General features: G+C 30.9%; 2 protein-coding genes across 2 annotated transcripts in view; both read right to left on the bottom strand.

Moving 5' to 3' along the window:
- Window positions 1–9,982: 9,982 nt before the first annotated feature.
- Window positions 9,983–12,368, bottom strand: LOC111634069 (venom metalloproteinase antarease-like TtrivMP_A). The gene is made up of 10 exons (XM_023378749.1): window positions 12,311–12,368; window positions 12,039–12,208; window positions 11,359–11,448; window positions 11,161–11,287; window positions 10,912–11,075; window positions 10,745–10,813; window positions 10,521–10,675; window positions 10,405–10,457; window positions 10,217–10,331; window positions 9,983–10,154 (listed from the first exon to the last, which is right to left on the bottom strand). The coding sequence occupies exons 1-10, from the start codon at window positions 12,366–12,368 to the stop codon at window positions 9,983–9,985; spliced, it is 1,173 nt and encodes a 390-aa protein (XP_023234517.1).
- Window positions 12,369–14,797: 2,429 nt separating this feature from the next.
- Window positions 14,798–16,962, bottom strand: part of LOC111634070 (venom metalloproteinase antarease-like TpachMP_A) — a 6,252-nt gene continuing 4,087 nt past the window's right edge. The window contains exons 2-5 of the mRNA XM_023378750.1: window positions 16,149–16,303; window positions 15,229–15,281; window positions 15,045–15,153; window positions 14,798–14,969 (exon numbers count right to left, since the gene is read on the bottom strand). Of these exons, the coding sequence (XP_023234518.1) occupies window positions 14,798–14,969; window positions 15,045–15,153; window positions 15,229–15,281; window positions 16,149–16,303 (489 nt within the window). The remainder of the gene's footprint in view (window positions 14,970–15,044; window positions 15,154–15,228; window positions 15,282–16,148; window positions 16,304–16,962) is intronic.

The raw sequence follows: 16,962 nt of genomic DNA on the forward strand, positions 1-16,962 counted from the left end.
GGGGGAGAGAGACAGGATTAAGGCTTACTCTGAAAAACTTGGCTTCTATTATACTATTTTAGATGCGGGTTTTTGCGTTTTTGATTGCGTTTTAATAGGGTACGTCAACAGAATGTACACTAAGAAAAAATTTTTCGAAAAATTTCCCCCACTGGGGAAGTGTTATACATTTATAATAGATACATTTTGAGCCACAACAAGGCGTGGCGGGGTCTGCTAGTTAGATATATAATCGAGACGAGTTGATAATGATAATAATAATAATAAGCGCAGAGCCCAAACGGTTAGGAGTTGAAAGTTGAAATTTGGTACACAGGAAACGTCACGAAAACGCACACTAAGAAGGGATTTTTCGAAAATTCCCCCCGGGAGGAGAGGGACAGGATTAAGGCTTAACACTTCCATCAACAATGGAAGTGTTAAGCCTTAACACTGTTACTTAAGCATTGTTACTTAACACTTCCATCAACAATGGAAGTGTTAAGTAACAATGGAAGTGTTAAGTAACAATGAAGTGTCAACAATGAAAGTGTTACGTAACAATGGAATTGTTAAGAGAAAGCGACATGCAAGACGCAGATGCAGTTTTTTTTTGTTTTTGCAGGAAATCGAACATATTTTTAGACCCATCTAAAAATTTTCTAATCAGTCCAGAAACAGGGGGACCCAATTCTTGCATTCTGTGAAAACGGATAAGGTTGACTATAACGTAATAATGTTAATCTTCCCTATCGTTACTTTTGCCCGAGCAACGTCGGGCCTACCTGCTAGTTCTTTAATAAATGTTATATCCAAAAATAATTTCACGGAATAAAATAATTAAAATGCAGTCAAATTTGTTGTTTGGATTTTTTTCGTTGCTTACAAACACTGTTTATGATAACTATTGCTAACATTGTTATTAACCTTAGATGAACTGTACAATAATTTAATTTATAAATTTCGTTCTTAACCAAATTTCCATACTAATTAACTAAAATAATTCTAAATAAGCTCTGTTTTCTTTCGAATTGTCAACGTTGTTTCTAATACGTTTTAAAATGGCCAAAAACGCATTTAACACTTTTCCAAAATGCATTTTAGAAAAGTGCAATTAAATTCCTTGTATAATTAAACTGTTTTTTCTCACTTTCATGTTTTATACTTTGATATAATATTCTTAGAAAGTATAATTTATAATTTTGAAGAAAGGCCCCAAAAAACGAAAATTAGTTAATCGGAACTTTATATTTTGAGAAACTAGTAACAAATTAGAATATATGACAAATAGAAAATCATCGGAATATAATTTTAAAACAACAAAGAAAATTAAGTGAAAAAGAAAAGATATTAAATAATGTTTTAATATCTGTCATTTTTTCTTTGTTTCATTGTTAAAACATGAGATTTATCAGAAAGACTCTTATTTCATTTTATTCATTTTTTTATTTTATTAATGATTTAATTAATTATTATTTTTATAAACGATGACATAATTAAAAATTGAAAAATGCTACATCATTGAAGACTTTATAGTGAACGCATTTGAAAAATTATTATTGTAATCTTTAATATACTAATAGTTACGGTTTGAGCCATACTGGTCACAAATTTCAATTAAATTAATTTTAATTTAAAAATAAAGCAAAGTTTCTATATTAATTATTAAATGTTTTTATAAATTTGATTTAAATTAATTTTATTTTAACAATAAGTTTAATTATCAAATATTTTAAAAAATTAATTATATTTTCTAATTCACTTTATGAACTAATTTTGTTTCGATTATCAATTATTTTATAGAAGATATACGATTGGTCGGTTTTTGATATAAATAAAGTTTTAATGAACGTTAGAATTTACTTTTAATACCAAGATTGAAAGTTGCAATCATGGAAACATATGGATTTATTATTACTTACGACGGTGATAGATATTATTCTGTTTCTCCTCGTTTGTACAAATCTTTGGATACCTGTATTGCTGCGGTAAATAATTTTTCTTTCGATATTCCTGATAATTTCCCTATTGTTTTACGTTATTTTAAAGTTAACGATGAAACATGGAAAGGAGATGAAAAATTTGGTTTTATAATTGTTGACGAGGAGGGAGGAATTAATGAAGTTAATAATAAATTATATTATTCGTTCGAGGAATGTTCAGAAGTTATGAATGAAATTTATATAGAAAAGAACGAGAAGAATTTATTAATATTTAGAGAGATAATTTGCGGGCCGAAGCATTATAAATTTACTAAAGCTTATAAGTTCGATTAATATGTACAGTATTTCAAACATCCTAGTAACTGTATAATCGTTGGACCCTCGTAATCAGGGCCGGATCATCGCATAGACAAATGAGACAAATGTCTAGGGCCCGGTTTTTAGAAGGGCCCGGTCAAACTGTCTATTTTGAAAAGATTTGTAAATAAGATAGATTACTCTTCTGTTGGACAACTGTATAATACTGGTAAAACTGGTAAAATATTATATTATTTAAATATTAACCAAAAAGGTTAAATTAAACAAGTAAAACGGCAAAACCGTATTTGGGACACGACTATGTCTCGGAGACACTACTAAGCGGAATCACTTTGACGCTCAAAGCGGATCTCTTTCTCATTCTCCAATCTTCTTTGGTATCGCTGCTTTTGGGCGCGATCGTTCAAACTTCGCCAGCCACGACCACGAGGTCGTCCACCATGCATTTTCGATGAAATTAACCTATCCAATTTCGAAATTTCTCTCCGTTGCGTGTCGGCCCGGGTTGAATTTTTGTCGATGCCTAACGAAAATTTCTCGTCTTTGAAAAAAATAATCGTGGCTATTGTATCGTCCGAAATTATTTTTTTTTTTTTTTGTGCACAAACAATATACAGTTTAACCTGATTATAACGTCAAATTTTTACTGGTCCCACGATTTTACTATACTAGACAATGTTAAAAAACCTACTTGTAACGACATAAAACCCTGTTTTAATGTCATATTTGAAGCACTCCCAAATTTACAAAATTAGATTACAAATTTTATTTAAGAAAGAAAATACTACGTGTTCAGTCCTAGGGTCAGAGTCCATTTCCTTGAACGACTGTGGGTGGTACTCTCACCACCTGACTTCGGTTTGCCTGTTTGTAGAGAGAGTCGCCATTTTGTATTTTACTTTCACTCGGTTCTCGGTCCCGAGTACCTACAAGTCAGGTTTTTTTATGCGCGCATGATTTGGGCACTTAATACTCTGTGCCAAATTGCAACTCCTGACATGTACTCCTTCATACCTCTAAGCTGGTAACACAGCAAGCAGTACGATTTTATAAACAAGACATAGTCTTGTTGACAATTATTTTTTTAAGGTAATATTGTTATTTTACAACAACTTTTGTTAGACATTTAATAAAACAAATTTCAATATTTTAAATTTATAAACAAACTGTTCAAACTTTTCTAGAAAAACTAAAATTTATTGTTGTGTATTAAATATTTTTTATTAATAAAAATTTAAGATTTGTTTTAGTTTTTCACATTTTTTAGTTTTGTTTTATTTATTGTTTTATATTTTTTGTGTGCTCTATTTCTAGTGTGAGAAAGGGGGGCCCGTAAGAAGAAAATGTCTAGAGCCCCAAAGTGGGTTAATCCGGCCCTGCTCGTAATGCAGAAAGACTACACTAGTGAGAAAAACTATTCGTAACAAAATTTATGAAAATACATTTAAAAAGGTTCTGTGGTCTTATTCCGTATACAGTAGACCCCCCTATAACGCGGGTTCATATAATGCGGATTCGTATATCGTGGCGAAATAATTGCGACAGTATTAGTATAAAGACGCTAAAAGACTCATAAAATGCGGTAAAACGTCATCGCCGATTCGTTCGCGACAGGATTGGTCGAATCTGGACCAATAGTGGACGAGCAGCCGAACTACTTACACGCTACAGAGAGTTTAAGCGTGTAAGTTGAGTTTACTATCGTCTGTACAGTATATAGGCCTAAATTACGTACTGTAAGTCTAATGCAGTGTTGTAATTTTATACATTTCTTGTGAAAAAAACATTTCTTATTCAACGGTCATAAAAATTATTTCTTTTAATGATGTCTCCAAAGTACAACGAATTTTTCGCAGAAAAATAACTTATCAGAAAACGCGCCCGCCATTTGGTGCGCTGCTCCGCGACGAAAACAAGCTTAAGCAATGGCGTGGTCGAACGGTGCACACTCGGTAAGTAATCCTACAATTTTTTGTTTATACAATAGCATAGTTTATACGGATTATTTCCAAAAAATTATACGTGTTTTCGAAATGTTGAGTGAAATTAGTCTAGAATCGATTAATTTAATGGAAGAAAACATTTCAAACAGCCGTAGTCAGTAAAGTGCACACGTGCCGGGCAGTGATTGGCTCATGTATTTGTGGATTCCTACAACGCGAAATTCTTATAAAGCGGAACGTATCTACCGCGTTATAGGGGGTCGACTGTATTTACCGTTTTTTCACGAGGAAAATGATATTACATTCAGGTATGGTTTACCTGAATCCGTGCAAGGATGGGATTTAATAATAATTGATAACTTGATGTATGAACTCGATTCAAAAACTGCATTTTTGTTTACTCTCATCATTATAATGTAAGCGTGATAATGGTAATGCAAAATTTCTCTCTAGAAAATAGAATTATGAGAGATATAACTTCAAACACGCATTATTTGATATTATTTAAAAATAACCGCGATAAGTTGTTTGGGGCGGCAAGCTTTTGCTGATAAATGTGATTTTTTTATGGATGCATATAAAAAAGCGACAAAAACGAATTTGGTTATTTGTTATTAGATTTTCATCCTAAAACGAATAAGAAACTTACTGTGAGAGATTCATGTTTTCCTGACAAACAAAATATTTTTTGGATATACTTACCAATAAAATGAAGAATTTTTCCAGAAAATACCTAGTTTAAATGAAATCTCGTACCAGCCGGAAGTTACGCAACTCGAATTTTTATTATGATTAGAACCGAATTTTCTTATCGTATATTTTCTTACTAATTCTGTATAAATATCGAAACTCAAAAATGTATTTAAACTCGGGTTTCCTTCGTTTTATAAAGAATCATTTTTATTTAAGTTCATAAAAATATTGATGTTCGAAAGGATTGGAATGACAGGAAGTGATCATTGAGCACAAAGTTTGACAAACACTGATTTATATTTTCTTACTGTGTATGGGATAGTCATTATGATTAAGTTTGTTAATTTTGTTAATTTTTGACTACAAGTAAACTCCATTGCACTCCAGAATAAAATAAAATAAAAATATTTATCTTATAGGATGTGTCAATAAAATTAAAATTACAATTTAATATATTAAATGCAGGAGTTATTACATTTAAATTATTTTTAATCTCAAATTTTTATTAATGATACAAAAATATTAATATTAATTTAAGACGTAATTATAAACTATTTTATATACAGTAGACCCCCTATAACGCGTAGATACGTTCCACGTTATACGAATTTTACGTTGCAGGAATCCTTAAATACATGAGCCAATCGCAGCCCGACACGTGTGAAGTTTACGGACTACGGCTGTTTGAAAGGTTTTCTTCCATAAAATTAATCAATTCTAGACTAATTCGACTCAACATTTCCAAAACACGTATAATTTTTTGGGAATAATCCGTCTAAACTATGCTATAAACAAAAAATTGTAGGATTACTTACCGAGTGTGCACCGTTCGACGTCGCCATTGCTTAAGCTTGTTTTCTTCGCGGAGCAGCGCACCAAACGGCGGTCGCGATTTCTGATAAGTTATTTTTCTGCGAAAACTTCGCTGAACTTTGGAGACATCATTAATATAAATAATTTTTATGGCCGTTAAATAAGAAATGTTTCTTTCACAAGAAATGTATAAAATTACAACACTGTATTAGACTTACAGTACGTAATTTAGGCCTATATACTGTACAGACGATAGTAAACTCAATTTACCTGCTCAAACTCTCCGTAGCGTGGCGCTAGACGGCGGAAAGTATATATATAATTATAATAAAGTTACAATAAATTAAGTTAATATATAATTATATATACAGAAAGTAGTTCGTCTGCTCGTCCACTATTGGTCCAGATTCGACCAATCCTGTCGCGACACGAGCCGGCGACGACGTTTTACGAGTCCCTTTTAGCGTCTTTATACGAATACTTCCTATAACGTCGCAATTTTTTCGCCACGTTATAGGAATCTCCGTTATACGAACCCGCGTTATATACTGTACAATGATACCTCGGTTTTCGTCGATAATCCGTCCGAAAACAATCGGCGAAATCCGAAACTGACAAGAACCGAGACAATTATTTTCATATGAATCAATGTAAATCCAATTAATTCGTTCTAGACACTCCAAAAGACATTTTATAGAGAATTAATATAGCGTTAAATACTAAAAGCAATAAGAAATTAACATAAAAGACTAATTAGCATAAAGATAAAAGCATTAAGATTAAAGATAAGTTAATTAGCATAAAGATAAAAGCATTAAGATTAAAGATAAGTTAATTAGCATTAAGATGAAAGCAATGGAATTGTTCGGCTAGACACGCGGGGTAATGACTTGTCTTGTAGAAGCTAGTTGGACATGAGCTTCTAGTCTATATTGCCCCGTGGTAAAGTGTGTAATTGTCATGTAATAGTAGTTGTATACGTTTATGATGGTCGTATCGTGGGTAATAATGCTTTCCGGGAAATCCGTTTAAAAGTAACTGGCTCCTATTCAGGCGTTACAGACGTGGATTAAACCCGGAAAACTTCACTTGTCCAGCCCGCCCTGGCGAAGCGCGAACCCACGACAGAACTCCCAGTGTTCAGGGAACGGAACCGTTGGCCAATGGCGGGCCGTCGCGGGATGATGTTAACATAACGAGAAATAACGCCACACTGAGTCGGAAAACGCGTGGGTCGCCCTTTATTTTCGCAAAATTAGCAGCGAGGTTACTTGAGCACGCCGACGAAATCCGAGACAAATTTTTCGCGAAAAATTTCAACGAAAACCGAGGTATTAATGTACTTGAATATATGAGTATACATATGAGTATTTCCTATCCTAATACAAAGAAAATTACAAACATTATTCACAGCCTATTAATTAGCGTTATATCCCATGGATACAGTCCATTATATGTATGACAACACTGATTTAAAGTTTTCTTCTAGTTAATAATATCTTCGGAATTCGTTATTTGCTGCTGTAAAATGACGCCAGCAAGCATGCCAGAAAATTAATCTCGCGCCGCCAGGAGGACTTTCTGTGGACGACAACAATTACTTTAATTTATAATAATGAAAATTTATTCGAACAAGTTAAATTCAGATTGTTTTAATGAATAATTTTAACATTATATATGAATTCAGGTTGAGCATTTCAGCTACATTAAAAAACCTGAAGCCCGGATTCACGAAAGTGTCGTTAGTAACAACGTCGTACTTTCGCGATGTAGTTTAATACGACAAACTTTGGACAAATCGTATCTGCAATTGACAAACCTCGTCATAACTGGATTGAATATTTACGACAAAATATCAGTGATCCGATTTCGAGAGTGTAATGTTTCGTCTAATAGGAATATAGTTCGGGAACATTCAAATGGTGTGAGTTGTCTCAGACTTAAGTTTCCTCGATAGAATGGGTGAAAAAGCGTTCATAGATATGAATCGAAAAAAGAATCAATAATAATGGATGAAAGGATAGATCCAGCTTACTTTTCGTGGAAAAGGTAATTATTAGGGATTAGGTCTAATGACATGAATGGTGTTAGTAATGTACTGTGTGTAGAAGCATAGATGAAATTAAATGAGAAATTGAGAGAAATTACAGAAGCGTTTCAAAAAGAAAACACTAGTAAATTTTCTATAATTTGTTATAACAGATCTGTTTATAATTTTAACGTGATTACTAAAATAGTGCGCCTTTTCAAACGAGGATTCAGTTCCTCAATTAAACTAAAAATCGTTTCCCTCGACATTCGATAGGATTAGATTAAGGCCGGGTTATTCGCTCTGTTTTTCGCTTTCGCCAGAGAATCGCGCTCACAAGTAAGTGTGAACTAAGCTTTAGCGTAAAAACGAGAGTAAAATCTTAGCCATAATTTCTTTTAATCACGTGGCCATTATATCTTATGTCGTAGCAAAGCGTAAAATGAGCTTAAAGCGAGTTGAGCAGGTTTCAACTTAATTCCGTTAACAAAATGTCTTCGATCGACAGACGAAATGAACAATGAATTTTTCATGAACTGCATAATTCCTCGACCGAGAGAGCTAAATGCTCATCGGCCGGCTTGGATTGCCTTGAGTTACAACAAACGATTCCATGTCGTAATATAACGACGTTTATTTACGACATTTTCGGTTACGACAAATTTTCTGAATACCAAATTTGAGATACGACGCTTTCGTGAATTCGCCCCCTATAATTTTAAGTAGCCAGATTAGAAGAAATGTTCACACAGTAAAAAATCATCAGATAGACATTTGCTATATGCATTCATATTGATAACTCAGAATAAAAGTTAGATTAACATCGAATACTCAGTATTGGTTATTGACAATATGTTAGATAAGACACATATCGAGTGAAGATACAATTAAATATCTGTATATATTTCTAATTTACTTTACGGGACTAAATTATGGGACTACACTTCAAAAATGTGTAAGAAATATGGAAATAATATAAAATCAATATATCCCATACGAGGTTAAATTTGCCATTTGATGCATCTGCTAATGCCTACTATATTATACATAAAATTAATACGACAATAAAAATATATAAAAACCTTTGTTAATTTATTTTTATAAACATTATATCGATACAACTTAATTTTTTTTGTAAGAAATTATATTTATACTCTGTTATGAAAATTAAAATACTGTATAAAACACCCTTTTGAAGTGTGTACTTTTTCTATTGGCCGCCGAACTGTAATATAGGAATCGATCGCTTATTGTAATTTTTCAAATCAAATATAAGCGAAAACATTAAGTTAAAATCTTTAAAGTGAAACTGAGAAAAATATACAATTTGAATATGTTATTTCCACAAATTCCTATGGGATTTTATAATTAGAATTTTAGCGTTTAATTGCTAATTGTATTATTATTTTCTGTACGAATAAAATACGAAAAGCAAATTCTTTTGTATTATGTGCAAGTTTTTTGTTTTTTCTCCTTTTCAGTGTTTACTTTTGTTTTCCGGGGAGTCGGGAAACACTGATTCTCATTATCGTCTTATCAGTTGATCTAACACTAATGTGGCTTTATTTAATAACGTATCATATATAACGTACAATAAGTGCTAAGTTCAGTAAATTGAGTCGTAAATTGTAACTTTGGTTAGGTTTTCACGTAAACGTCGTGTATTATTTTATGTTTCTCTTTCCTCTTAAAATGAGCTTCTGACTACTTTTGGCTTTGATTAAATATAAATTTATTGATAATATTAAACTGCTTTTAATATTTTATTTCAAATGAACTTCACTATATACTTCAATAATATCACTTTTTAATCAATTTTCAATTGTATTTTTAATATATAAATTTTTTCATTTTTCACAATTCCTAATCAGACACAAATTTCATTTCTTGATGACGAAAATTTTTACTTTATTAATGTAATGCATACGACTGTTATTAAGAAAGTAAAAAGGCAATGGGTGATATTAATGTCTGAACAGCAACAGAAAAAAGACACACGACAAAATTTGACAATATAATAACTATTTTATTTAGTTCAAATTATTTCTAAATTAAAACTTGATCAAATAATATATACGAAATCCAACTCATATTTTATTTTATCATTTAAAATAATATTTTTTAATTAAACATAAAATATCCCACAAAATACGAATTAATAAGATTTGCAATCTTCTTCAAATTTACAACGTGATTTCCTTCAAAAAATTGTGTTATTAATGTATTTATTTCTAAAATATTTAAATATATAATTAAAATTATGCTTACGATAATGTATATTTGATGGATTCTTTAGAGCATTTGGAAAATTTATTCTCGTTACCATTTCTTCGACCTCCCATAATGTATCCGTCTGATGATGGACAATCTAATGCTCCAGGATTTCCAGGAAATCCGATTTTATTGGCATCTTCTCCGTCGTGCACGCTTCCAAGTCTAAAATTTCGTTTCAAATTTAGAATATTTCTACATTTAATGTAATATATTAAGTTACTTACAGATGTCCTGATTCATGTGCTACTACCCAAGCTCTATCAGGATGATTGAGTGGATCGATAGTAACCACGCAAACTTTAGCACATATCTTGCAAACACCGGCTGTGTACGCAATGCCTACAAGACAATTTATTTGGAAGTACGTAGAAACAATTTTAGGTGACGTAGAAGTGAACAGAAAAATACTTACCTAGTACATTCAAAGTAACTGTATTATCATTATTTAGCTTGCCCATTTTACGACTAATAATAAATATTGAAATTACTCAAACTGTAATCTATAAATATCAATAATATAATACTTACTTGACAATTAGAATGATAATATCAGCATCTACAGCCAAACCAGTAGCGTGATAACAGTAATAGTAAGACATTTTATCAAGTAAGTCGTAAGCATTAAGATGTCGTTCGTATCCCGGTATTGCACTCTCGTGTATATAAGATGGATCCGTATTTCTCTGTAATTGCAAAGAAAATTAAATAAATAAATCTAGTTGATGGATAAATTACGCATTTTCTTCAATTACCTTGTACAAAATAACTCCAATAACGGAAAGTTTTATTCCCAATTCTAACGTATCAATTATGTTTTGTACCTGAATAATAAATAAAAACAACACAAAAATATCAATTGTAATCTAAAGATAAATATTAATATATTACATTTAAATGCATGTAACAAATAATATCCTACCTCGATAAACATACGAGCAACAAATTTTTCTAGATATTCCTCTCTTTTCAAATATCTGGTAAAGTTACTTTCTGATAAGATCAGATATTTCAGCACTATGCACTGATCGTCTCTGGCCATTCTCTCCACTTTCTCTACTGTTTCTTTAACACCTATAGGCATGACTGTAAAACAAAGTAAATAGGTTAATAAAACCTAAGCTGCGAAGTATTAAAAATGAAAAATGTTTCTGTGTATAGGCCTTGATACCTCCGTCATCGCCAAAAGAGTTTTTGTCCCTTATAACTTCCACAATTTGATGAGGAATTCTTCCATCTCTATCCGCTCTTCCCGACTCGTACGGTTCGATTTTCAAGTTTGAATTCACAACTCCTTCCTAAAAATATGCATAAAAGTTCTATATTCTGTACAAAAATACGTATAATTATTAATAATAGTAATAATTACAATCTTGACAGGTCCTTCTTCATCGATTAACAAAGCTGCTCCATTAGTGCTGTTTCTGTACATTTTTCTTTTCAAGTCTTGTACTTTGATCTTAAAATATTTAAGTATTTATGTAAACTTGCTATTTTCATCAATAAATATAATCCTAATACTAATATACAGTATGTAAATTTAGTAACATTATGATTAACGAATGTCATAATAACAATCCGAATTGTATTTTGTAAATGAAATCTATTACATTTTTAATATAAGACAGTTAGTTGTTTTTCGAACACATGGTAATTCTTTTCTTGACACCGTATTTTTGTCTGAAAATGTATACAACAAATAATTCTATCACGTAGTTTAAGTCTGACCATTTTTGAATTGCTCATCTCCAATCTGCCATAAATATATTCAATTTGGACAAGTTCAATTTCCACACTTTGAAATTTCGATATTTTCACTTGCCTTTTTTTCGTTCATTAAACTCTTGAAATACTTTTTTATAATTTCGACTATTTCGATTATTGCAGCTGTTGTGAGAAGCCGAATACACACGTTACTTTATACCATTGAGATTTGCACCTAGCACGAATGGTAACTAGGCCAATATGATAAGAACGCTACTTATATGTTGTAAATAACGCTACTGTATAACCTGATGAATAAGAATAATAATTTAGAAAATGACTTACCGAGGGAAGTATTCGATTGTTCGCATCATACAGTGCAAAGTTTTCTGCCAATATTTCGCCAGCAGGTTCTAATTTCAGTTCTATTTCTTCGTTTAGAGCTCGGAATTTGACCGTCTTCACTCCAGATCTCGATGTTTCCACCGACGGAAACACCAGGACGTCAACTCGACCTGTTTATTTATTAATATCAGAAACTTAAAAATATCCCTTCAAATCCGTATATTAAAAACTCTTGAATATTATTAATGTTTTAATAAAAAATATTGTCTTACCAATTGAAATGGCTGAAACGCCTACAAACGGGAAAAATATTGCAAAATAGAAGATCATGATTAGTTATAGCAATAGGGATGCTTCCACCCTATTTATAGTCGTTTAAATCGTGTGGAAAATGCTGATTAGTATAATTAATTGTTTACTCATTCTCTGCCAATCGCTATTTCGCATCTGTTTTAAATTTTAATTATCGTTGGAAAATCATTAATTTTTTATTATTATTTTTAATGTATATATTTTTGTCGTGTAAAAATAGTTCAAAGTGTAATAAAATATATTGTCTTTCTTCACATAAAATAATATAATTTCGAAACTTTTTACTTTACAGTAGTTGATAAGAAGTTCAACTTTTGATTCATGTAAAATATTTTGAATAAGTTCAAAATTTCTACAATTCAATTTCTAATATTATTTGAACCTGTAACGACGATTTGCCAATTAGTAGAATTTTCGTAGTAAAATAAAATATCAAATATTCGTAATTTAAAATTTAAAATTTATTTTCTATTACAAGTACAGTACAATCTATATATTAACAGGACTTATTATACTGAAATTATGGATGCAGATATTTAGTCTTACAGGTGAACTAAATAAAGAACATTATTTTTGAACTGTAAGACTAAATATCTGCATCCATAATTCCAGTATAATAATTCCTGTTAATATATAGATTGTACTTGTTATACAATATNTAAAATTCTATATTTCTAGATTCTGTACATTTTTTACGAGGTTTTCGAATGACAGATAAAGAAAAATAAGAAAAAATAAAGCTTTTTGACGATTTTTGCACTTTTCAATTGCTTATATTTCGGCAACCGCTTTATACAAATTTTTGAAATTTTACACACTACACAGGAAAACAATTTTTCATACGAGATATTCGAAATTACAATAGGTATTTAGGGGATTGAGAGATCGACCTCCGAATACCGGCAATTCTTGTTTCTGTATATATATATATATATACAGAAACAAGAATTGCCGGTATTCGGAGGTCGATCTCTCAATCCCCTAAATACCTATTGTAATTTCGAATATCTCGTATGAAAAATTGTTTTCCTGTGTAGTGTGTAAAATTTCAAAAATTTGTATAAAGCGGTTGCCGAAATATAAGCAATTGAAAAGTGCAAAAATCGTCAAAAAGCTTTATTTTTTCTTATTTTTCTTTATCTGTCATTCGAAAACCTCGTAAAAAATGTACAGAATCTAGAAATATAGAATTTTAAATTTAAGAGTTTCTCGTTATTACTGAGGTGCTAGCGAAACGTCTGGGTCGATATGACAGAAATGTACACAACACTAGGAATTGTCGTTAGCTACAGAATCGTGCCAATCATCTACTTAGCTCCTTTCAGAAAAAAGTTTTGAATTGAAATAAGTTGACTTCCGGTTTGCATCGGATGTTTATGTACAATTATTCTAGGTTTCCTGTCCTTTCGGTTTACACATTTGGTCTCGGATTTCATCTTCCAAACTACCTTCTCGAGATTAAGGAAAGACAGACGGACGACAGTGGGAATTTATAGTTTTTTGGGCTGCAATTTGAAAAAATTGCAGCCCAAAAACGGAATAATAAAGATTAGGCGAACTATCGAAACACTAGTCTAAAGAATAGATTAGATTATATTGATATCATTATTCAAAACGTTATATATATATTAAATTGACTTATGTTCAAATATAAACTCTATACGCACTCTATTTATTCTTAATATAATTTATATAGTCAGAAATACAGTCTTAATGCATACAATTGTCATTTCATTAAATACTGTACTTTACTTTTTATCGGTAAAAAAAACAAAGCACACAACAAATTTGACTGCATTGTTAATTATTTTATTCGTTTTAAGTTATTTTTAAATAAAAGATTATATGTTTCAAATACAATTGACGCTTTATTAATTTACAATAATAATTTTTTGGGTTTGAAATACACTATCATTTACCAATCAACTTCTTCAAGTCAACTGGATCGATAACTATAACTAAATACACCAATCAAAACCTTGTTAATCCCAGTAAATAATTTAATGTAAGATTTGCTTCATGTCAACAACATTCTAAATTGGAATGCATAGAACTAATTTCGAAATTTTGAAATTTTTGAGGTAATATATTAATATATAAAATATAAAATTGAATAAATAAAAATTAGGTTGCCTATTGACACGAATATAATTAAAACCGATACAAATATAAGAAATAATTATATACCTCAAATACAATATTAACTAATTTATGCTGGTATTGCCTGTCTTTTCATAAAAACAGCGCCAAATTTTTCGAGTTTGCATTAAATTGTTTACTGGGATTTACAAGGTTTCCATTGGTGTATTTAGTTATATTTACCAATTACTAAGTTTTGCAGTCTTCAAATACACAAGAAGCCCGGGGCAGCCTTTTAGAAGAAATTAGTCATTAATGTATCTATATTTATTTCTGAAATATACAAATATAGATAATTAAAATTATGCTTACGATAGCAAGTATTCAATGCATCTCTTAGAACATTCGGAAAATTTATATTTTTTATCATCATCACTTCGATCTCCCATTATATAACCGTCAGTTTTTGGACAATCTAATGCTCCTGGATTTCCAGCAGGTCCCTTATTAGTTCCGTCGCCGTCGTGAGGGCTTCCAAGTCTGAATAATTATTAAAAATTTTGTTTCAGATTTAGAACGTTCTCCACATCTAATTTAATGTTTTAAATCACTTACAAATGAGCTGATTCATGAGCTACTAAAATAACTCTTTCAAAATAATCCGAGTTGTCAAAGGTAATGCCAACTTTGTTACAGTCACAAACCCCGGCGAGATATGTAATGCCTACAAACCAAATTTACTTAAAAATACATGCCATGAATTAAATGATAAAATAGATATAAACAGGATAATAATTACCCTCAATACTTAAGGAAAGAGTATTATCGTCTATTATCTTGGCCAATCTACGACTGAACAATATATATATATAATTACTCCAAGTCTAATATGTGTTATATTAAATTATACTAAAATGCCATATAAGTAGAAAAAATAAACGCCATAAAAACCTTTTAGCATCAAAAATAAATTAAAAATTTATTTATTAAATGCGAAGGTCTTTGGACATTTTCGATGACCATCTTTAGTCTACAGAAAATCGAATAAAACTGAATAGAACATATACTGTACAATGAAGAAATAAAATCTAATTATAAAATTAATTTAAATTCGTAAACATATAAATTAGGCATTAAACTGTAAAGTATAAAATTTATTTCTGGGTAATAGAAATGGAAAAAAAGTGCTCGTTGATACATAGGCCTTTCAAAGTGTACTTATAGATTTTTTGTAGACTGTCGATCAGACAAATCTTCGGTCGGTAAGATCCTTTTAAATGCCTGACTCCTTTCAAGAAGATTTGTATATTATTTTCACGACGAATCTAGCTAAGGTAATACTGTACATAAATCTATGCGTATGTTGTATTTGTGTTGTTGTATTACTAAGCTAAAGACATTCTTTTTTCCATTTCCAATGCCTGAAATAAGCAGTGAAACTGTAAAACATAAAGTTTAATTTACATGTAAACGTCTGTAAATTACTAATATAGTTTTTGGTTTCTTTAATAATTAAATTTAGTTTTTTATTTCGTCATTGTATTTGTTCTATTTAGTTTATTTTGATTTTCGATTGCCCGAAGTTGGTCATTTTAAATTACCAAAATCGTACGCATTAATTGAACAAGCTGTTTATTTAATTTTTCCTTCCAAAAGGTCTTCGTAGAGTATATTTTGTTGTCTAATCTATATATAGGCTATCGATAATCTAACACTTGCCTAACAGAGAGCATAATGATATCAGCATCTTTAGCCAAACCAGTATAATGTGTGCAGTAGTAATTTAACATATTATTAAGTAAATTAAACGGATTGAGATATTCTTCAGCTCCCCGAATTGCACTTTGTTCTATGAAAGACGGTTCTGTTTCCTTCTGTAATTAAAAACGAAGGTAAATAACTAAGTCTTAATTANAGATTTTTATTACTTAAAGATGCTGTCCGAAAAAGTCTAGAAACCTAACCTAACCTAATCTGGACGCGGCCGGATGGCCGAGCGGTTAAGGTGGCAACCAACCGCTCTGGGGGAGTCTGGCTCGAATCCGAATGGGTCGAAAAATCCTAATAACTTTTCGGGGGGTGGTTCGTACGGATATGTCGTCTCCGTCCCTCACCACCCGGCAGCCCCATTGCGGGCCTGGGCGAACCCATAATGGGATTGCAAAAAGAGGCCCTCTTAGTGCCCACAGGGCGAAAAGAGTTAGAAAAAACCTAATCTGGATTATTTTATACAAAAATTAGATCAAAATTAGGAGATAAGACTTTAAATCATTTAAGTTTCGTGAGAAGTTATTTTTTAAAAAATGGTAAACAATAAAATGGTATTAGGTACTATATATTATTTCTGTTTTATTTTTATTTTTCTGTATTATTTTATTTATGTTTCTAAAAGTTATTATTATAGTTTGTTTAGAATAACACTTTAATTTTTATATTTTTTATATTCTATACCTTTGAAATAGAAAATGTGAAATGGAAATCAAAATTACTTATATTTTTTATCACCTTAATTTTATTTTTCAGGAAAAAATTT

This window comes from Centruroides sculpturatus, unplaced genomic scaffold, assembly GCF_000671375.1.
Source record: "Centruroides sculpturatus isolate CEXI.00-Female unplaced genomic scaffold, Cexi_2.0 scaffold701, whole genome shotgun sequence".
Lineage (NCBI taxonomy): Eukaryota > Metazoa > Arthropoda > Arachnida > Scorpiones > Buthidae > Centruroides > Centruroides sculpturatus.

What these genes read in the sequence shown, in the direction of transcription:
- LOC111634069 (XM_023378749.1), bottom strand. Translation starts at nt 12,368, where the DNA reads ATGATCTTCTATTTTGCAATATTTTTCCCGTTTGTAGGCGTTTCAGCC. An exon ending in CTCTTTTGGCGATGACGGAG is followed by an intron (nt 11,076 to 11,160) that starts GTATCAAGGCCT and finishes TTTGTTTTACAG; the next exon opens with TCATGCCTATAGGTGTTAAA. An exon ending in GCACATGAATCAGGACATCT is followed by an intron (nt 10,155 to 10,216) that starts GTAAGTAACTTA and finishes ACGAAATTTTAG; the next exon opens with ACTTGGAAGCGTGCACGACG.